Source organism: Trifolium pratense, linkage group LG2 (assembly GCF_020283565.1).
Source record: "Trifolium pratense cultivar HEN17-A07 linkage group LG2, ARS_RC_1.1, whole genome shotgun sequence".
Taxonomy (NCBI): Eukaryota; Viridiplantae; Streptophyta; class Magnoliopsida; order Fabales; family Fabaceae; genus Trifolium; species Trifolium pratense.
In genome coordinates, this window is record NC_060060.1 from 8,995,037 (window position 1) to 9,018,744 (window position 23,708).

The 23,708-nt window shown below is 31.1% G+C and overlaps 2 protein-coding genes across 3 annotated transcripts; both read left to right on the forward strand.

Annotated features, from left to right (window-relative positions):
• The first annotated feature begins 4,806 nt into the window (after window positions 1-4,806).
• LOC123904123 lies at window positions 4,807-5,837 on the forward strand. The gene is made up of 5 exons (XM_045953814.1): window positions 4,807-4,956; window positions 5,039-5,306; window positions 5,387-5,483; window positions 5,591-5,709; window positions 5,818-5,837. The coding sequence occupies exons 1-5, from the start codon at window positions 4,807-4,809 to the stop codon at window positions 5,835-5,837; spliced, it is 654 nt and encodes a 217-aa protein (XP_045809770.1).
• LOC123905772 lies at window positions 5,810-7,240 on the forward strand. Of its 2 annotated transcripts, none has more exons than XM_045955494.1 (5): window positions 5,810-5,885; window positions 5,995-6,282; window positions 6,394-6,511; window positions 6,605-6,796; window positions 6,881-7,240. In XM_045955494.1, exons 1-5 carry the CDS (start codon window positions 5,839-5,841, stop codon window positions 7,040-7,042), a joined length of 807 nt encoding a protein of 268 aa, XP_045811450.1. In that variant the 5' UTR covers window positions 5,810-5,838; the 3' UTR covers window positions 7,043-7,240. The 2 variants fall into 2 exon arrangements, with proteins under 2 accessions (XP_045811450.1, XP_045811451.1); XM_045955495.1 differs by having other exon boundaries at window positions 6,608-6,796.
• Window positions 7,241-23,708: the final 16,468 nt, after the last annotated feature.

Below are 23,708 nucleotides of genomic sequence, written 5' to 3' on the forward strand. Positions count from 1 at the left end.
GTATTTGGACTAAGAGTTAAAAACACTAGTTCAGAGGTTCAGAGCTTGTATTCGCAAATGTGAAAATGTTGAGCGCGTGTTGTAATTGTTGTTGTTATCTTGCAAACCGATTCTTCTAGTATATATAGGACTAAGAAAGAGTCGTTGCAAAGATGACCGTTGTTGAAGATAACCTTTTGTCTTCAAGCAAGTTGTCTTGATGCAAATTGGTCGTTTCCAAAACAGAGTAAGAGTTTCAGTAACTTTGACCAAGTGCAGAGAAGACTTTCCTTATTCAGCTAAGAAGTCTGATAACCCACGTTCTCCATTGTGGACAGACAAAATGTAAGTAGTTGTTCTGATCAAGGTTGAGAGGTCCTTTTCTTCATTGGTAAGAGAGTTGACCTTCAAATTCGAATCTTCACACAATCCAAGATACACCTCAGAGTTTGATTCACTTCAGACTTTATCAAGTTCTGATGTCTTCATCCTCTGATGCATGTAACTTCTGAAGATTCTTATCTTCTGAGTTCTTGCGAACTTCTGAGAACTTGTCTTCTGAGCTTTCTTCAGAGCTTGTCTGAGACTAAGTTCTGCACACTTAAAATAAATTTTTAGTACTTCCAATTGTATATTAATAATTTGTTATCATCAAAACCTTAATAGATTTAGGGGCAAACATTTTTAAATCAATTTTGTTCCAACATTAAGACAATTAAGTTTTTTTTTTAAGGTAACGAAATCTGTTGGTATTCAATTGAGATTTCGCGCTACTTATAAAATGTCTATTGGTATTTAAAAATATACAGATTTCAATGGATTCTTTCACGGAGTGGATTTTAATGGATTTTGTGAGACTTTTAGTTAAAAATACACATGATCGACTCTTTCAACAATCTCATCCCAAGCCTTAAGATTTCAAAGGATTGTTTTTTCTATTGCCACCAATTTCTTCTCGTTCAGTCCATATATTTTTTCTCTCTTTGATTTCTCTCCAAGCTTTTCCTCTTACAATTTTTTAATTACCTATTTTCTTTTGCATACTACTGTTCAATTAATTTTTATATATTAACACAAATCAAAAGAAAAAGGTCATGTTCTAGCCGATGACATAGTAGTACACTAGTATGTATGGTATGTAGTTACCTCAAGAATATTTCCAGGTTATTAATGTTGTTGTTGGCATAAAAGAAAAAGATCATATATGCATATTGTTGCATCAATTGATAAGTTAGTTTGAAATTATAATGGATCAACATCGATCGAAAGATTATTTGCTGTAACACTTTTTCTTTCATTCACTTTTTCATTCACCTGGAAATTATAATGGATCATTGATAAATTAGGTTATTTACTTTTTCTTTCATTCACTTGATTTTTTTTTAAAGAATTATTGATTGATTCATTATATTTATAGAAGAAATTTGTATCAAATTTATTGAGTCATTTAAATATTAAAAATCCATAAAATATTTTGAAATCTCAAAAGTCTAAAATCTCACGGATTCTTGTGTTAAGAATCTTAGTCTTTAAAAAATGTCTTTTAAAATCTCACAAAATCAATATGATCTCACAAAGTCTTTCAAAATCTTCAAGATTTTTTTTTGTCAAAATAGTTTTTCGAAATCTCAATCCAATACACCCCCTTTAGTGTGCTTCAATGGTTGAAGGAGAAAGTGACACCGAGAGAAAGTTGAAGAAAAGTGTGACTTTTGATTTTTCTTTCCTTTGTGGTGTACCAAACTTAAGTAAAGTTAATGGATGAGAGAGAGAGAGAAAAAAAAATCAATTTTCAAAAAAAAAAAAAAAACTCATTAACAAGATCTGAAAAAACCCAATAAAAAAGCATTAACTACTGTTTATCTTGTGCAATGTTGCACATGTTGGTAAAATCCATATTCAATATTAGAATACTAACTTCACTGTTCACTGTCCTTTTATTTGTTTTTTTGAGGCTTGCCTGTCCTTTTATGATAATGGTTATGATTAATTCCTTTTACAAGAGCATGTTCACACATTATATATATATATATATATATATATATATATATATATATATATATATATATATATATATATATATATATTCGCATGCTATCCAGTCTTATTTAATGAACTTTCAAAAATCAAACTAAACTGAATTGTATTGTATTGAACTTCAAAGAAATCCGGTTCATATTTGTATCAAACAGTTCAATTAAGTGGCTACCATCTGGTGAAATGCATTAATCAATATAACTAATATCCAATTTTTAATTTGTCTTTTTAAAGTACAAATTTTCTCATTATTTGTGTTCTCCATTCTTCATGTATTCATCATTCACCATCCAGATCCTCCATTTTCATTGAACAACAACCTTAAAATTAAATATTTTGGAAATTACTACCACTGTTCTAGATCTGAGATTTTTCTCCAAACGAGAGTTTGATGCTGAAACGCGATTTAAACTCATTCCTTTGATGTGTGGATAATTGCAAAAGCAAATCTCAGATCTGTAGCCCCAAACGCGAGTGAACTCAAAACTATTTGGTTTTAAGTTTGACAATCCCAGAAACGTTTTTCTTCTCCAATTGTGAAAAGTAAATAATATCTATGTTTAAATTTGTCATTTAAGTGTAAACAAAAAAAAGATTTGTCATACAAAATCGATTATAGATTCAAAATCTAATTGAAGTTTTAATTTGGAGGTTCTGCGTATACTGCAATCGAGACTGGTGCCGCGGGTCTGAAACCGGGTCAGAATGACCCGGCTGAAGGTTGAAGATGATGCTTTGTTTAATATATTAACGCTATCTTTATAAATATTTCATGATGCGATGATAAGAACAACAAGTTCCGATGTCGTAGCGGTTGGTGCGTGTTACCCTTGCAAAGTAGTCGTGGGTTCGATTCATATTGGTAGTGTTTTGTGAATTATAATTTTTTTAAAAAGCGAAAAATAAAAAATGAAAACTATGACACAAGCATGATTCGAACAGAGAACCTAAAGTTATTAATCACCAACACTTACCAACTTGGCTGTAAATATTTCTTTTTAAATTATATTATGTTTAATTGTGTTGTAATAATCCCTACAGGGATTAAAATTAATTGAATATATTATTACAGTTTTATTAAATATTATAGAAATAAAGTACAAATTTACTAAGTAAAATATAAAATGAATTAATATTATAATATGACTTAACTGAAGTTAATGAATTAAACTTTAAAAATATATTTTGGACTATTAAATTATATTTTGACCGATACTTATAATCCGACTGAAGTTAATGAATAAAAACATTTAACAGTAAGGTAAAATTTAATAAAATTACATTTTTGTTTTTTGAACAACGTAAAATTACATATATGGTGATGGTGATGGTGGTGGTGACCTTTTTATTGGTGATTAGAAACATATACATAAAAAAAAAGTAAGGATTTTTTTATTTTTTTGTTTAAATATTTGCATTCCCAAAAAAATATAATTTCTTTTATTAAAATTTATTGATTCTTTTAAAAATTTTCAAATATACAAAAGTTTCCTAATATATAAAGTATTATGAAATCTTGATCGTAAAAAGTCTTTTGAAAAAAATCTCTCAAAACCCATTCAAATCATGTGTTAAAAATCTTGATTTTAAAAAAGTCTTTAGAATCTCACAAAATCAATATAGTCCAACAAAATCTCATAAAATCATCAAGACTTTTTTTGCCAAAATTGTCTCATAAAATCTCAATCAAATACACCTTAGGGTGTGTTTGATTTGTTAAAGGGTAAGTACTGGACAGAACAGTACAAGACAGAACAACACAACACATGACAGAACAGCACAGAACAAACTTTTGGAATATTGAACATTTTTTTGTCTTATACGATATTTTGTTAATAAAATGGTATTTTGGCATTTTAGACAACTTGTACTGCGGACAAAAAGTTGTGCTGTGGTTTAGTGAGAGACAAAAAATTCTGTTTTTGTCCTGTCTATTGCCTCCTAGTTTGTCCAGTTCCTGAAACAGTTTTACAATCAAACACAGTACAACTACAGTTGTCCTGTCCAGTCCCTTATTTTTTAGCGGATCAAACGGACCCTTAGTGTTATTTTCGATTTTAATTCTCCAGATTTCATTTTTTAAATAAATAAATAAATTCAAATTAATTAGTTAATGAATGCTCATATTCCAAATACTAATGTCAACTAACTATGTGGGTTCCCAACTTACTGTATGTGATAGAGAGAAAGTAGAATAGGTTGTTGTGCATTAATAGTTTCAATGCCTGCAATAATTATTTGCAGGAGCATGCCATCAAGAAAATAATATTTTTTTTTTACTAATAAAGAAAATAATACTAGTAATACACTAATACGTACCGCTATTACTTTTGTTTTATTTATTTATTTTGGTTAAGGTTTTATTTTTTATACTATAGTATTTAAGTTTTTTTTTATATAAAGTTAATATATATAGTTTTTTTTTTTTTTTACAATCTATACTCTTCACGAAGGGGATAACTTCACTTTTCACTGTTGATACCCACTTTTTGGTGGTTCGCGTTTCTGCCCCTTGCTGAACCGAATTGCTGCCTGCTCTTGCTCGCGTGTCACCGAGCAATTCGCTCTTAACCTCAGAAGTCAGGACCGTTACTTTGCTTTCCAGATTGTCGGTATGCAAAATTCCCTTCATTCCTGGTTGCTTTTCAGATCTGTAAATTAACATTTTGATTGTTAGCGTTAAGCTTTACATAAGCTCATGTCTGTGGTATATAACGACCTCAAAAGCTATTGAAAAAACGAAATCTGGGTTTATTTTGTTTTGCTTTAGGTTGTTTGCTAATTGGCGCAATGGTTGATGCTTATAGCAATTTAAGTGATGTTCGTGTTGGAAATTTTCCATGGTGCTTGAAGGTTCGTGTGATTCGTCTTTGGGTGGTCAAATCCAATTTAATTTCTAGGCAAGAAAATTCAATTGAACTTGTGCTTCTTGATGAAAAGGTTAAATATTTTAATTGATTTATTTTTGTTTATTTTATATATTGTATTTATGTTTTTCTAATTACACAAAATTGTTTCACAGGGATGCAAGATACATGCTACTGTCCGGAGACACTTGATTCCTTTGTTTAAAGCTGTTATTATTGAAGGTGAAGTTTATACTTTATCTGCGTTTTCTGTTGTTGATGCTTATGGATTATGCAGGCCAACTAGGCATCCTTGTCGGTTGTTTTTTCATTCTACTACTATTTTGGAGAAAATGGTGTGTCGAGCAATCAAAATGAATGGATTGTCGTTGGTGGACATTGGCCAAATTAATTCTCATTCATGTGATAGTAATTATTTAGTTGGTAAGTTTTATATGTTTTTTGAATTTCGTTATTTATTTTCTACATTGATTTTCTATTAAATTTTGGTTGTTAACCTATAGATTTTATGGGGGTAATGACTGGTATATCTTCCCAGAATGAGTTTCTTAAAGATGGTCAACGTGTCAAAATGATTGTTGTTGAGATATCTGATCACAGGTTATTGTTGTTTTATATTATTCTTTTTAATCGTAATCCATACTTTGTTGATTATTGCTTTGGGGTTAATTTTTTATTTTTTGATGATTTATGTTTGCAATTTGAAGAGGTTTCTGTCATGTTCTGTTTGGCGAAATGGTTGATTACTTGGTTCAGATGATGACCACTCTCGACGGAGGTCTACCGGTGGTTGTTATTCAATTTGCCAAGATCAGATTTTTTCGTGGTAAATTTTTTAATTTAAAAATGTATATTGATGTTTTCCCAGTATTGGAAATCAACTAAAGATTTGTAATGTTTTTTGTATTTTTGTATAGGTTGTGTTCTTTTACAGAATATTCAAAATCTAACTAGGATGTTGTTTAATCCTCCAGTTGATGAATCTGTACTTTTAGGAAGAAGGTATATTGGATATCTCTATAAGCATTCTCCTTCCATTATTCGTTTCACTTAGTTAATTAGAAATTGAGTTTCCTGTTTATTTGATATATTCCACATTTTTTATTGATAGGTTATCTAAAATGCGAGGTGGACCTGCAATGACTGTTCCGTTAATTGGTCCTCCCGTTAAACCTTCGGTCGTGGATGATTTTCTTCGTCTATATCCAAAGAAAACTATTGCTGAGTTGAAATCTACACCTGATGATGGGCCATTTATTGTATCTGGTGTTGTGGATGGTTTGGTCATTGGAGAAGATTGGTGGTACCCGTCGTGTCGTTGTTCAAAACGTTTAATAATTAATGCTGGATATTATTACTGTAGAGGTTGTTCAAAGCATGTGTTTGAATTTGTCCCTAGGTAGCCTTTTATTGGTTTTTTATAAAGTTGTTTTGATCCATGTGGTTATTGTTGTTTATTGTTATTTTATATTTTTTCTCTACAAAAAATAATGGATTTTCGTGCTTATAGGTTTCGCGTCAAAATACATGTTACCGATGGCATTGATGATGCCATGTTTGTTCTTTCTGATGATGATGTCCGTTACCTGACCCGTACCAAGTGTAGCATTCAGCTTTCATCATCCAAGGTTGTTACTTTATTCTCTATTATTCATCTCATTTGTTGTTGTTCTATCCCCATATTTTTTTGATTTGTGTTTTTTTCAATGGTTTTAATTTAGCAGGTTTTGGAAGGAATTAATCCACCTAGTGCTTTGATGAAAATTGAAGGTTTAAAATTGTTGTTTAAGATTGTCATGGTGTCTTCTTTGAATCCTATATACAAAGGTGCTTTCAAAGTTTCTAGGGTTTGTCTTGATCCTGATATTTTCAATGCTTTTTCTCTTAAGGGAACACGCCATACTCCTGCAAAGGTTGTCTTTTGTTGATGTGTGATTTCATTTAGATAGTGTTTGATTTTTTTTATAGTTTCTGATGTATGGTTTTTAATTTAGCAGGTTTATAGGCCAGTAATGAGCGAGGTTGTCTATCCCTCGGGTTTGAATGAAGAGATCAATCAACATGGGGAATATTTATCAAAGAAAAGATTGGCTGGTTCATTTGATAATACACTTGGGGAGGAAATTGCAGATCATCACAAGCGATCTAGAGATTGTTGAGGAAATTGCAGATCATCACAAGCGATCTAGAGATTGTTGAATGTTGTTTGTAACTTTATTTTTATTTTATGTAATTTTAATGATGCTGAGATGTAGGGTCTAATGTGTTAAGTACTAAATAATTATGATTTTGTAATGTGTCTGACAGATGACGTAGTTGTTTGCTATTATAAATCATGTGTTATAATTGGTATTTGTTGCCAGATTTGTGTAGATTTATATATATATATATATATATATATATATATATATATATATATATATATATATATATATATATATATATATATATATATATATATATATATATATATATATATATATATATATATATATATATTTATTTCATTATTAATAAGTGGTATTAGTTGGTGATTGAATCAATTTGACTGCTTGTGTTTTGGTTTTGGATTTGTTTTATTCTTAGTTACTATGGGGATAATTATCTTGCCTATTTTTTAGCCAATTTGGTCATCATTGCCGTTGCTATTGTTGCATTTTTATATATAATTTATAGCCATTTTTTGAAGGTTATGAATGATAATCAATGGCCTGAATATTTAGTAATTCAATGGCCATTGAAATTTTGTTCAGTTTATATTAATAATTTAAATCAATTGATGGTCGATTATGTTAAAATTAATTATTACTTTTGTTTACTCGGATTCATGATTAATTTTGCAATTTTCTTACTTTAAAAAAAGATTTAAATTGATTTTAATATCATATATCCCTCTTATGTTTACAAATTGAAATGATATTTTCAATGGTAATTAACCATACCACATAATTGATTATCTTATACTTCATTTTAAGTTGGATTTAAAATTATAAACAATTACCTTTTTTAAGTACGTTTTATGGTTTATTGTTAATAATTCCACACAAAATTGTGCCTAAATACAAAAATTATATGGTTCATGCTTTAAGTGGGCCTCCGGTAGGGATTTTAACAACAAATGGCCCAAGTTCTACTTTTATTTTTCAATGGAAAGCATATCTTTACCTTTCCATTCATAAACGTTTCTACCGATCGTTGCTTTTGCATCTTCTTCTCTTGAGACTTCAAAAAAATTCCTCTAACGACATGGGTTGAATATTGAGGTATCCCCCTAATTATTTTGATTTCTCCCCTAATGATTTTTTTTATTTGTTTTATCAAAAAGATGTAGCCCTCAGATTTGTTTAATTTTGTTGATGATTTAGGGTTTATAGTTGGGTCTCAAATTGTTTATTGTTTTTTTTGCCGAATTTTAATACTCCCCTTTTACTTTTTTGTTTGATGTTTCTCAAGTCAACTATTCCACCAGTTTTATAAGAATTAATCAATCTTTCTTAAAATTGGCCAAAAACCATATAAACGACCTAAAATAGGCCAAAAACCATAAAAATGACTACAAACACTAAAATTGGCCAAAAACAATAAAAACTAAATTGGCCAAAAACCATATAAACGACCTAAAATAGGCCAAAAAGCATAAACACGACTACAAACACTAAAATTTGCAAAAAACTATATAAACGACCCTAAAATAGGCCAAAAACATTAAAAACCACTACAAACACTAAAATAGGCCAAAAACCATAAAAACGACTACAAACACAAAAATTGGCCAAAAACCATATAAACGACACGACTACAAACACTAAAATTGGCCAAAATCCATATAAACGAGCCTAAAATAGCCCAAAAACCATAAAAACGACTACGAACACTAAAATAAGTCATAACCCATAAAAACGACTACAAACACTTAAATTGGCCAAAAACTAAAGAACGACCCTAAAGTAGGCAAAAAACATTAAAACCACTACAAACACTAAAATTGGCCAAAATCCCAAATATCGACCCTAAAATATGCCAAAAACCATAAAAACGACTACAAACAATAAAATAGGCCAAAAATCATAAAAACGACTACAAACACTAAAATTGGCCAAAAACTATATAAACGACCCTAAAATAGCCCAAAAACCATAAAAACGACTACAATCACTAAAATTGGCCAAAAACTTATTAAACGACCCTAAAATAGGCTAAAAACCAAAAAAACAACTACAAACACCAAAATTGGCCAAAAACCATATAAACGACCTAAAATAGGGCAAAAACCATAAAAAACGACTACAAACACTAAAATTGGCCAAAATCCATATAAACGACCCTAAAATAGGCCAAAAACCATAAAAACGACTACGAACACTAAAATAAGTCATAACCCATAAAAACGACTACAAACACTTAAATTGGCCAAAAACTAAAGAACGACCCTAAAGTAGGCAAAAAACATTAAAACCACTACAAACACTAAAATTGGCCAAAATCCCAAATATCGAACCTAAAATATGCCAAAAACCATAAAAACGACTACAAACAATAAAATAGGCCAAAAATCATAAAAACGACTACAAACACTAAAATTGGCCAAAAACTATATAAACGACCCTAAAATAGCCCAAAAACCATAAAAACGACTACAATCACTAAAATTGGCCAAAAACTTATTAAACGACCCTAAAATAGGCTAAAAACCAAAAAAACAACTACAAACACCAAAATTGGCCAAAAACCATATAAACGACCTAAAATAGGGCAAAAACCATAAAAAACGACTACAAACACTAAAATTGGCCAAAATCCATATAAACGACCCTAAAATAGGCCAAAAACCATAAAAACGACTACGGACACTAAAATAGGCCATAACCCATAAAAACGACTACAAACACTTAAATTGGCCAAAAACTAAAGAACGACCCAAAAGTAGGCCAAAAACATTAAAACCACTACAAACACTAAAATTGGCCAAAATCCCAAATATCGACCCTAAAATATGCCAAAAACAATAAAAACGACTACAAACAATAAAATAGGCCAAAAAGCATAAAAACGACTACAAACACTAAAATTGGCCAAAAACTATATAAACGACCCTAAAATAGGCTAAAAACCATAAAAACAACTACAAACACCAAAATTGGCCAAAAACCATATAAACGACCTAAAATAGGGCAAAAACCATAAAAAACGACTACAAACACTAAAATTGGCCAAAATCCATATAAACGACCCTAAAATAGGCCAAAAACCATAAAAACGACTACGAACACTAAAATTGGCCATAACCCAGAAAAACGACTACAAACACTTAAATTGGCCAAAAACTACAGAACGATCCTAAAATAGGCCAAAAACATTAAAACCACTACAAACACTAAAATTGGCCAAAATCCTAAATATTGACGCTAAAATATGCCAAAAACGATAAAAATGACTACAAACACTAAAATTGGCCAAAAACCATAAAAACGACTACAAACACTAAAATTGGCCAAAATCCATATAAACGACCCTAAAATAGGCCAAAAACCATTAAAACGACTACGAACACTAAAATTGGCCATAACTCATAAAAATGACTACAAACACTTAAATTGGCCATAAACTAAAGAACGACCCTAAAATAGACCAAAAACATTAAACAACTACAAACACTAAAATTGGCCAAAAACCATATAAACGACCTAACATAGGCCAAAAACCATAAAAATGACTACCAACACTAAAATTGGTCAAAAACCATATAAACGACCTAAAATAGGTCAAAAAGCATAAACACGACCACAAACACTAAAATTGGCAAAAAAAACTATATAAACGACCCTAAAATAGGCCAAAAACATTAAAAACCACTACAAACACTAAAATAGGCCAAAAACCATGTAAACGACCTAAAATAGGCCAAAAAACATAAAAATGACTACAAAAACTAAAAATTGGCTAAAAACCATAAAAACGACTACAAACACTAAAATTGGCCAAAATCCATATAAACGACCCTAAAATAGGCCAAAAACCATAAAAACGACTACGAGCACTAAAATAGGCCATAACCCATAAAAACGACTACAAACACTTAAATTTGCCAAAAACAAAAGAACGTACATAAAATAGGCCAAAAACATTAAAAACCACTACAAACACTAAAATTGGCCAAAAACCATATAAACGACCTAAAATAGGCCAAAATCAAAAAAACGACTACGAACACTAAAATTGGCCATAACCCATAAAAACGACTACAAACACTTAAATTGGCCAAAAACTAAAGAACGACCCTAAAATAGGCCAAAAACCATAAAACGACTACAAACAATAAAATAGGCCAAAAAGCATAAAAACGACTACAAACACTAAAATTGGCAAAAAATTATATAAACGACCCTAAAATAGGCCATAACCCATAAAAACGACTACAAACACTTAAATTGGCCAAAAACAAAAGACGTACATAAAATAGGCCAAAAACATTAAAAACCACTATAAACACTAAAATTGGCCAAAAACCATATAAACGACCTAAAATAGGCCAAAAACCATAAAAACAACTACAAACACCAAAATTGGCCAAAAACCATATAAACGCCCTAAAATAGGCCAAAAACCATAAAAACAACTACAAACACCAAAATTGGCCAAAAACCATTTAAACGACCTAAACTAGGCCAAAATCAAAAAAACGACTACCAACACTAAAATTGGCCATAACCCATAAAAACGACTACAAACACTTAAATTGGCCAAAAACTAAAGAACGACCCTAAAATAGACCAAAAAACATAAAAATGACTACAAACACTAAAAATTGGCCAAAAATCATAAAAACGACTACAAACAATAGAATTGGCCAAAATCCATATAAACGACCCTAAAATAGGTCAAAAACCATAAAAACGACTACGAACACTAAAATAGGCCATAACCCAAAAATTGGCCAAAAACCATAAAAATGACTACAAACACTAAAATTGGCCAAAAATCATAAAAACGACTACAAACATCAAAATTTGCCAAAAACCATATAAACGACCTAAAATAGGCCAAAAACCATAAACACTACTACAAACACTAAAGTTGGCAAAAAAAACTATATAAACGACCCTAAAATAGGCCAAAAACCATAAAAACGACTACGAACACTAAAATTGGCCATAATCCATATAAACGACCCTAAAATAGGCCAAAAACCATAAAAACGACTACGAACACTAAAATAGGCCATAACCCATAAAAACGACCTCAAACACTTAAATTGGCCAAAAACTAAAGAACGACCCAAAAGTAGGCCAAAAACATTAAAACCACTACAAACACTAAAATTGGCCAAAATCCCAAATATCGACCCTAAAATATGCCAAAAACCATAAAAACGACTACAAACAATAAAATAGGCCAAAAAGCATAAAAACGACTACAAACACTAAAATTGGCCAAAAACTATATAAAGACCCTAAAATAGGCTAAAAACCATAAAAACAACTACAAACACCAAAATTGGCCAAAAACCATATAAACGACCTAAAATAGGGCAAAAACCATAAAAAAACGACTACAAACACTAAAATTGGCCAAAATCCATATAAACGACCCTAAAATAGGCCAAAAACCATAAAAACGACTACGAACACTAAAATTGGCCATAACCCAGAAAAACGACTACAAACACTTAAATTGGCCAAAAACTACAGAACGATCCTAAAATAGGCCAAAAACATTAAAACCACTACAAACACTAAAATTGGCCAAAATCCTAAATATTGACGCTAAAATATGCCAAAAACGATAAAAATGACTACAAACACTAAAATTGGCCAAAAACCATAAAAACGACTACAAACACTAAAATTGGCCAAAATCCATATAAACGACCCTAAAATAGGCCAAAAACCATTAAAACGACTACGAACACTAAAATTGGCCATAACTCATAAAAATGACTACAAACACTTAAATTGGCCATAAACTAAAGAACGACCCTAAAATAGACCAAAAACATTAAACAACTACAAACACTAAAATTGGCCAAAATCCATATAAACGACCTAACATAGGCTAAAAACCATAAAAATGACTACCAACACTAAAATTGGCCAAAAACCATATAAACGACCTAAAATAGGTCAAAAAGCATAAACACGACCACAAACACTAAAATTGGCAAAAAAAACTATATAAACGACCCTAAAATAGGCCAAAAACATTAAAAACCACTACAAACACTAAAATAGGCCAAAAACCATTTAAACGACCTAAAATAGGCCAAAAAACATAAAAATGACTACAAAAACTAAAAATTGGCCAAAAACCATAAAAACGACTACAAACACTAAAATTGGCCAAAATCCATATAAACGACCCTAAAATAGGCCAAAAACCATAAAAACGACTACAAACACTTAAATTGGCCAAAAACAAAAGAACGTACATAAAATAGGCCAAAAACATTAAAAACCACTACAAACACTAAAATTGGCCAAAAACCATATAAACGACCTAAAATAGGCCAAAATCAAAAAAACGACTACGAACACTAAAATTGGCCATAACCCATAAAAACGACTACAAACACTTAAATTGGCCAAAAACTAAAGAACGACCCTAAAATAGGCCAAAAACCAAAAAACGACTACAAACAATAAAATAGGCCAAAAAGCATAAAAACGACTACAAACACTAAAATTGGCAAAAAATTATATAAACGACCCTAAAATAGGCCATAACCCATAAAAACGACTACAAACACTTAAATTGGCCAAAAACAAAAGACGTACATAAAATAGGCCAAAAACATTAAAAACCACTATAAACACTAAAATTGGCCAAAAACCATATAAACGACCTAAAATAGGCCAAAAACCATAAAAACAACTACAAACACCAAAATTGGCCAAAAACCATATAAACGCCCTAAAATAGGCCAAAAACCATAAAAACAACTACAAACACCAAAATTGGCCAAAAACCATTTAAACGACCTAAACTAGGCCAAAATCAAAAAAACGACTACCAACACTAAAATTGGCCATAACCCATAAAAACGACTACAAACACTTAAATTGGCCAAAAACTAAAGAACGACCCTAAAATAGACCAAAAAACATAAAAATGACTACAAACACTAAAAATTGGCCAAAAATCATAAAAACGACTACAAACACTAGAATTGGCCAAAATCCATATAAACGACCCGAAAATAGGTCAAAAACCATAAAAACGACTACGAACACTAAAATAGGCCATAACCCAAAAATTGGCCAAAAACCATAAAAATGACTACAAACACTAAAATTGGCCAAAAATCATAAAAACGACTACAAACATCAAAATTTGCCAAAAACCATAAAAACGACTACGAACACTAAAATAGGCCATAACCCAAAAAAAACGACTACAAACACTTAAATTGGCCAAAAACTAAAGAACGACCCAAAAGTAGGCCAAAAACATTAAAACCACTACAAACACTAAAATTGGCCAAAATCCCAAATATCGACCCTAAAATATGCCAAAAACCATAAAAACGACTACAAACAATAAAATAGGCCAAAAAGCATAAAAACGACTACAAACACTAAAATTGGCCAAAAACTATATAAACGACCCTAAAATAGGCTAAAAACCATAAAAACAACTACAAACACCAAAATTGGCCAAAAACCATATAAACGACCTAAAATAGGGCAAAAACCATAAAAAAACGACTACAAACACTAAAATTGGCCAAAATCCATATAAACGACCCTAAAATAGGCCAAAAACCATAAAAACGACTACGAACACTAAAATTGGCCATAACCCAGAAAAACGACTACAAACACTTAAATTGGCCAAAAACTACAGAACGATCCTAAAATAGGCCAAAAACATTAAAACCACTACAAACACTAAAATTGGCCAAAATCCTAAATATTGACGCTAAAATATGCCAAAAACGATAAAAATGACTACAAACACTAAAATTGGGCAAAAACCATAAAAACGACTACAAACACTAAAATTGGCCAAAATCCATATAAACGACCCTAAAATAGGCCAAAAACCATTAAAACGACTACGAACACTAAAATTGGCCATAACCCATAAAAATGACTACAAACACTTAAATTGGCCATAAACTAAAGAACGACCCTAAAATAGACCAAAAACATTAAACAACTACAAACACTAAAATTGGCCAAAAACCTTATAAACGACCTAACATAGGCCAAAAACCATAAAAATGACTACCAACACTAAAATTGGTCAAAAACCATATAAACGACCTAAAATAGGCCAAAAAGCATAAACACGACCACAAACACTAAAATTGGAAAAAAAAACTATATAAACGACCCTAAAATAGGCCAAAAACATTAAAAACCACTACAAACACTAAAATAGGCCAAAAACCATATAAACGACCTAAAATAGGCCATAAACCATAAAAACAACTACAAACACCAAAATTGGCCAAAAACCATATAAACGCCCTAAAATAGGCCAAAAACCATAAAAACAACTACAAACACCAAAATTGGCCAAAAACCATTTAAACGACCTAAACTAGGCCAAAATCAAAAAAACGACTACCAACACTAAAATTGGCCATAACCCATAAAAACGACTACAAACACTTAAATTGGCCAAAAACTAAAGAACGACCCTAAAATAGACCAAAAAACATAAAAATGACTACAAACACTAAAAATTGGCCAAAAATCATAAAAACGACTACAAACACTAGAATTGGCCAAAATCCATATAAACGACCCGAAAATAGGTCAAAAACCATAAAAACGACTACGAACACTAAAATAGGCCATAACCCAAAAATTGGCCAAAAACCATAAAAATGACTACAAACACTAAAATTGGCCAAAAATCATAAAAACGACTACAAACATCAAAATTTGCCAAAAACCATAAACACTACTACAAACACTAAAGTTGGCAAAAAAAACTATATAAACGACCCTAAAATAGGCCAAAAACCATAAAAACGACTACGAACACTAAAATTGGCCATAATCCATATAAACGACCCTAAAATAGGCCAAAAACCATAAAAACGACTACGAACACTAAAATAGGCCATAACCCAAAAAAAACGACTACAAACACTTAAATTGGCCAAAAACTAAAGAACGACCCAAAAGTAGGCCAAAAACATTAAAACCACTACAAACACTAAAATTGGCCAAAATCCCAAATATCGACCCTAAAATATGCCAAAAACCATAAAAACGACTACAAACAATAAAATAGGCCAAAAAGCATAAAAACGACTACAAACACTAAAATTGGCCAAAAACTATATAAACGACCCTAAAATAGGCTAAAAACCATAAAAACAACTACAAACACCAAAATTGGCCAAAAACCATATAAACGACCTAAAATAGGGCAAAAACCATAAAAAAACGACTACAAACACTAAAATTGGCCAAAATCCATATAAACGACCCTAAAATAGGCCAAAAACCATAAAAACGACTACGAACACTAAAATTGGCCATAACCCAGAAAAACGACTACAAACACTTAAATTGGCCAAAAACTACAGAACGATCCTAAAATAGGCCAAAAACATTAAAACCACTACAAACACTAAAATTGGCCAAAATCCTAAATATTGACGCTAAAATATGCCAAAAACGATAAAAATGACTACAAACACTAAAATTGGGCAAAAACCATAAAAACGACTACAAACACTAAAATTGGCCAAAATCCATATAAACGACCCTAAAATAGACCAAAAACCATTAAAACGACTACGAACACTAAAATTGGCCATAACCCATAAAAATGACTACAAACACTTAAATTGGCCATAAACTAAAGAACGACCCTAAAATAGACCAAAAACATTAAACAACTACAAACACTAAAATTGGCCAAAAACCTTATAAACGACCTAACATAGGCCAAAAACCATAAAAATGACTACCAACACTAAAATTGGTCAAAAACCATATAAACGACCTAAAATAGGCCAAAAAGCATAAACACGACCACAAACACTAAAATTGGAAAAAAAAACTATATAAACGACCCTAAAATAGGCCAAAAACATTAAAAACCACTACAAACACTAAAATAGGCCAAAAACCATATAAACGACCTAAAATAGGCCAAAAAACATAAAAATGACTACAAAAACTAAAAATTGTCCAAAAACCATAAAAACGACTACAAACACTAAAATTGGCCAAAATCCATATAAACGACCCTAAAATAGGCCAAAAACCATAAAAACGACTACGAACACTAAAATAGGCCATAACCCATAAAAACGACTACAAACACTTAAATTGGCCAAAAACAAAAGAACGTACATAAAATAGGCCAAAAACATTAAAAACCACTACAAACACTAAAATTGGCCAAAAACCATATAAACGACCTAAAATAGGCCAAAATCAAAAAAACGACTACGAACACTAAAATTGGCCATAACCCATAAAAACGACTACAAACACTTAAATTGGCCAAAAACTAAAGAACGACCCTAAAATATGCCAAAAACCATAAAACGACTACAAACAATAAAATAGGCCAAAAAGCATAAAAACGACTACAAACACTAAAATTGGCAAAAAATTATATAAACGACCCTAAAATAGGCCATAACCCATAAAAACGACTACAAACACTTAAATTGGCAAAAAACAAAAGACGTACATAAAATAGGCCAAAAACATTAAAAACCACTACAAACACTAAAATTGGCCAAAAACCATATAAACGACCTAAAATAGGCCAAAAACCATAAAAACAACTACAAACACCAAAATTGGCCAAAAACCATATAAACGCCCTAAAATAGGCCAAAAACCATAAAAACAACTACAAACACCAAAATTGGCCAAAAACCATATAAACGACCTAAAATAGGCCAAAATCAAAAAAACGACTACCAACACTAAAATTGGCCATAACCCATAAAAACGACTACAAACACTTAAATTGGCCAAAAACTAAAGAACGACCCTAAAATAGACCAAAAAAAGTAAAAATGACTACAAACACTAAAATTGGCCAAAAATCATAAAAACGACTACAAACATCAAAATTTGCCAAAAACCATATAAACGACCTAAAATAGGCCAAAACCATAAACACTACTACAAACACTAAAGTTGGCAAAAAAAACTAAATAAACGACCCTAAAATAGGCCAAAAACCATAAAAACGACTACGAACACTAAAATTGGCCATAACCCATAAAAACGACAACAAACACTTAAATTGGCCAAAACCAAAAGAACGTACATAAAATAGGCCAAAAACATTAAAAACCACTACAAACACTAAAATTGGCCAAAAACCATATAAATGACCTAAAATAGGCCAAAAACCATAAAAACAACTACAAACACCAAAATTGGCCAAAAACCATATAAACGACCTAAAATAGGCCAAAAACAATAAAAAAAAAACGACTACAAACACTAAAATTGGCCAAAAACCATATAAACGACCTAAAATAGGCCAAAATCAAAAAAACGACTACGAACACTAAAATTGGCCGTAACCCATAAAAACGACTACAAACACTTAAATTGGCCAAAAACTAAAGAACGACCCTAAAATAGGCCAAAAACCATAAAAACGACCACAAACAATAAAATAGGCCAAAAAGCATAAAAACGACTACAAACACTAAAATTGGCAAAAAAACTATATAAACGACCCTAAAATAGGCCAAAAACATTAAAAACCACTACAAACACTAAAATAGGCCAAAAACCATAAAAACGACTACAAACACAAAAATTGGCCAAAAACCATATAAACGACCTAAAATAGACCAAAAAACATAAAAATGACTACAAACACTAAAAATTGGCCAAAAACCATAAAAACGACTACAAACACTAGAATTGGCCAAAATCCATATAAACGACCCTAAAATAGGTCAAAAACCATAAAAACGACTACGAACACTAAAATAGGCCAAAACCCAAAAATTGGCCAAAAACCATAAAAATGACTACAAACACTAAAGTTGGCCAAAAATCATAAAAACGACTACAAACATCAAAATTTGCCAAAAACCATATAAACGACCTAAAATAGGCCAAAAACCATAAACACTACTACAAACACTAAAGTTGGCAAAAAAAACTATATAAACGACCCTAAAATAGTCCAAAAACCATAAAAACGACTACGAACACTAAAATTGGCCATAACCCATAAAAATGACTACAAACACTTAAATTGGCCAAAAACTAAAGAACGTCCCTAAAATAGGCCAAAAACATTAAAACCACTACAAACACTAAAATTGGCCAAAAAGCATATAAACGACCTAAAATAGGCCAAAAACCATAAAAAAACGACTACGAAACCTAAAATTGGCCATAACCCATAAAAACGACTACAGACACTTAAATTGGCCAAAAACTAAAGAACGTCCCTAAAATAAGCCAAAAACATTAAAACCACTACAAACACTAAAATTGGCCAAAAAGCATATAAACGACCTAAAATAGGCCAAAAACCATAAAAAAACGACTACGAAACCTAAAATTGGCCATAACCCATAAAAACGACTACAGACACTTAAATTGGCCAAAAACTAAAGAACGACCCTAAAATAGGCCAAAAACATTAAAAACCACTACAAACACTAAAATCGACCAAAATCCCAAATATCGACCCTAAAATATGCCAAAAACCATAAAAACGACTATAAACAATAAAATAGGCCAAAAAGCATAAAAACGACTACAAACACTAAAATTGGCCAAAAACCATATAAACGACCTAAAATAGGCCAAAAACCATAAAAATGACTACAAACACTAAAATTGGCCAAAAACAATAAAAACGACTACAAAAACTAAAATTGGCCAAAAACCATATAAACGACCTAAAATAGGCCAAAAAGCATAAACACGACTACAAACACTAAAATTGGCAAAAAAACTATATAAACGACCCTAAAATAGGCCAAAAACATTAAAAACCACTACAAACACTAAAATAGGCCAAAAACCATAAAAACGACTACAAACACAAAAATTGGCCAAAAACCATATAAACGACCTAAAATAGACCAAAAAACATAAAAATGACTACAAACACTAAAAATTGGCCAAAAACCATAAAAACGACTACAAACACTAGAATTGGCCAAAATCCATATAAACGACCCTAAAATAGGTCAAAAACCATAAAAACGACTACGAACACTAAAATAGGCCAAAACCCAAAAATTGGCCAAAAACCATAAAAATGACTACAAACACTAAAGTTGGCCAAAAATCATAAAAACGACTACAAACATCAAAATTTGCCAAAAACCATATAAACGACCTAAAATAGGCCAAAAACCATAAACACTACTACAAACACTAAAGTTGGCAAAAAAAACTATACAAACGACCCTAAAATAGTCCAAAAACCATAAAAACGACTACGAACACTAAAATTGGCCATAACCCATAAAAATGACTACAAACACTTAAATTGGCCAAAAACTAAAGAACGTCCCTAAAATAGGCCAAAAACATTAAAACCACTACAAACACTAAAATTGGCCAAAAAGCATATAAACGACCTAAAATAGGCCAAAAACCATAAAAAAACGACTACGAAACCTAAAATTGGCCATAACCCATAAAAACGACTACAGACACTTAAATTGGCCAAAAACTAAAGAACGACCCTAAAATAGGCCAAAAACATTAAAAACCACTACAAACACTAAAATCGACCAAAATCCCAAATATCGACCCTAAAATATGCCAAAAACCATAAAAACGACTATAAACAATAAAATAGGCCAAAAAGCATAAAAACGACTACAAACACTAAAATTGGCCAAAAACCATATAAACGACCTAAAATAGGCCAAAAACCATAAAAATGACTACAAACACTAAAATTGGCCAAAAACAATAAAAACGACTACAAAAACTAAAATTGGCCAAAAACCATATAAACGACCTAAAATAGGCCAAAAAGCATAAACACGACTACAAACACTAAAATTGGCAAAAAAACTATATAAACGACCCTAAAATAGGCCAAAAACATTAAAAACCACTACAAACACTAAAATAGGCCAAAAACCATAAAAACGACTACAAACACAAAAATTGGCCAAAAACCATATAAACGACCTAAAATAGACCAAAAAACATAAAAATGACTACAAACACTAAAAATTGGCCAAAAACCATAAAAACGACTACAAACACTAGAATTGGCCAAAATCCATATAAACGACCCTAAAATAGGTCAAAAACCATAAAAACGACTACGAACACTAAAATAGGCCAAAACCCAAAAATTGGCCAAAAACCATAAAAATGACTACAAACACTAAAGTTGGCCAAAAATCATAAAAACGACTACAAACATCAAAATTTGCCAAAAACCATATAAACGACCTAAAATAGGCCAAAAACCATAAACACTACTACAAACACTAAAGTTGGCAAAAAAAACTATATAAACGACCCTAAAATAGTCCAAAAACCATAAAAACGACTACGAACACTAAAATTGGCCATAACCCATAAAAATGACTACAAACACTTAAATTGGCCAAAAACTAAAGAACGTCCCTAAAATAGGCCAAAAACATTAAAACCACTACAAACACTAAAATTGGCCAAAAAGCATATAAACGACCCTAAAATAGGCCAAAAACATTAAAAACCACTACAAACACTAAAATCGACCAAAATCCCAAATATCGACCCTAAAATATGCCAAAACCATAAAAACGACTATAAACAATAAAATAGGCCAAAAAGCATAAAAACGACTACAAACACTAAAATTGGCCAAAAACCATATAAACGACCTAAAATAGGCCAAAAACCATAAAAATGACTACAAACACTAAAATTGGCCAAAAACAATAAAAACGACTACAAAAACTAAAATTGGCCAAAAACCATATAAACGACCTAAAATAGGCCAAAAAGCATAAACACGACTACAAACACTAAAATTTGCAAAAAACTATATAAACGACCCTAAAATAGGCCAAAAACATTAAAAACCACTACAAACACTAAAATAGGCCAAAAACCATAAAAACGACTACAAACTCAAAAATTGGCCAAAAACCATATAAACGACACGACTACAAACACTAAAATTGGCCAAAATCCATATAAACGAGCCTAAAATAGGCCAAAAACCATAAAAACGACTACGAACACTAAAATAGGCCATAACCCATAAAAACGAATACAAACACTTAAATTGGCCAAAAACTAAAGAACGACCCTAAAGTAGGCCAAAAACATTAAAACCACTACAAACACTAAAATTGGCCAAAATCCCAAATATCGACCCTAAAATATGCCAAAAACCATAAAAACGACTACAACACACTAAAATTGGCGAAAAATCATAAAAACGACTACAAACACTAAAATTGACCAAAAACTATATAAACGACCCTAAAATAGGCCAAAAACCATAAAAACGACTACAATCACTAAAATTGGCCAAAAACTTATTAAACGACCCTAAAATAGGCTAAAAACCATAAAAACAACTACAAACACCAAAATTGGCCAAAAACCATATAAACGACCTAAAATAGGGCAAAAACCATAAAAAACGACTACAAACACTAAAATTGGCCAAAATCCATATAAACGACCCTAAAATAGGCCAAAAACCATAAAAACGACTACGAACACTAAAATTGGCCATAACCCAGAAAAACGACTACAATCACTTAAATTGGCCAAAAACTACAGAACGATCCTAAAATAGGCCAAAAACATTAAAACCACTACAAACACTAAAATTGGCCAAAATCCTAAATATTGACGCTAAAATATGCCAAAACGATAAAAATGACTACAAACACTAAAATTGGCCAAAAATCATAAAAACGACTACAAACACTAAAATTGGCAAAAATCCATATAAACGACCCTAAAATAGGCCAAAAACCATTAAAACAACTACGAACACTAAAATTGGCCATAACCCATAAAAATGACTACAAACACTTAAATTGGCCAAAAACTAAAGAACGACCCTAAAATAGACCAAAAACATTAAACCACTACAAACACTAAAATTGGCCAAAAACCATATAAACGACCTAACATAGGCCAAAAACCATAAAAATGACTACAAACACTAAAATTGGCCAAAATCCATATAAACGAGCCTAAAATAGGCCAAAAACCGTAAAAACGACTACGAACACTAAAATAGGCCATAACACATAAAAACGACTACAAACACTTAAATTGGCCAAAAACTAAAGAACGACCCTAAACTAGGCCAAAAACATTAAAACCACTACAAACACTAAAATTGGCCAAAATCCCAAATATCGACCCTAAAATATGCCAAAAACTATAAAAACGACTACAAACAATAAAATAGGCCAAAAAGCATAAAAACGACTACAAACACTAAAATTGGCTAAAAATCATAAAAACGACTACAAACACTAAAATTGGCCAAAAACTATATAAACGAACCTAAAATAGGCCAAAAACCATAAAAACGACTACAATCACTAAAATTGCCCAAAAACTTATTAAACGACCCTAAAATAGGCTAAAAACCATAAAAACAACTACAAACACCAAAATTGGCCAAAAACCATATAAACGACCTAAAATAGGGCAAAATCCATAAAAAACGACTACAAACACTAAAATTGGCCAAAATCCATATAAACGACCCTAAAATAGGCCAAAAACCATAAAAACGACTACGAACACTAAAATTGGCCATAACCCAGAAAAACGACTACAAACACATAAATTGGCCAAAAACTACAGAACGATCCTAAAATAGGCCAAAAACATTAAAACTACTACAAACACTAAAATTGGCCAAAAT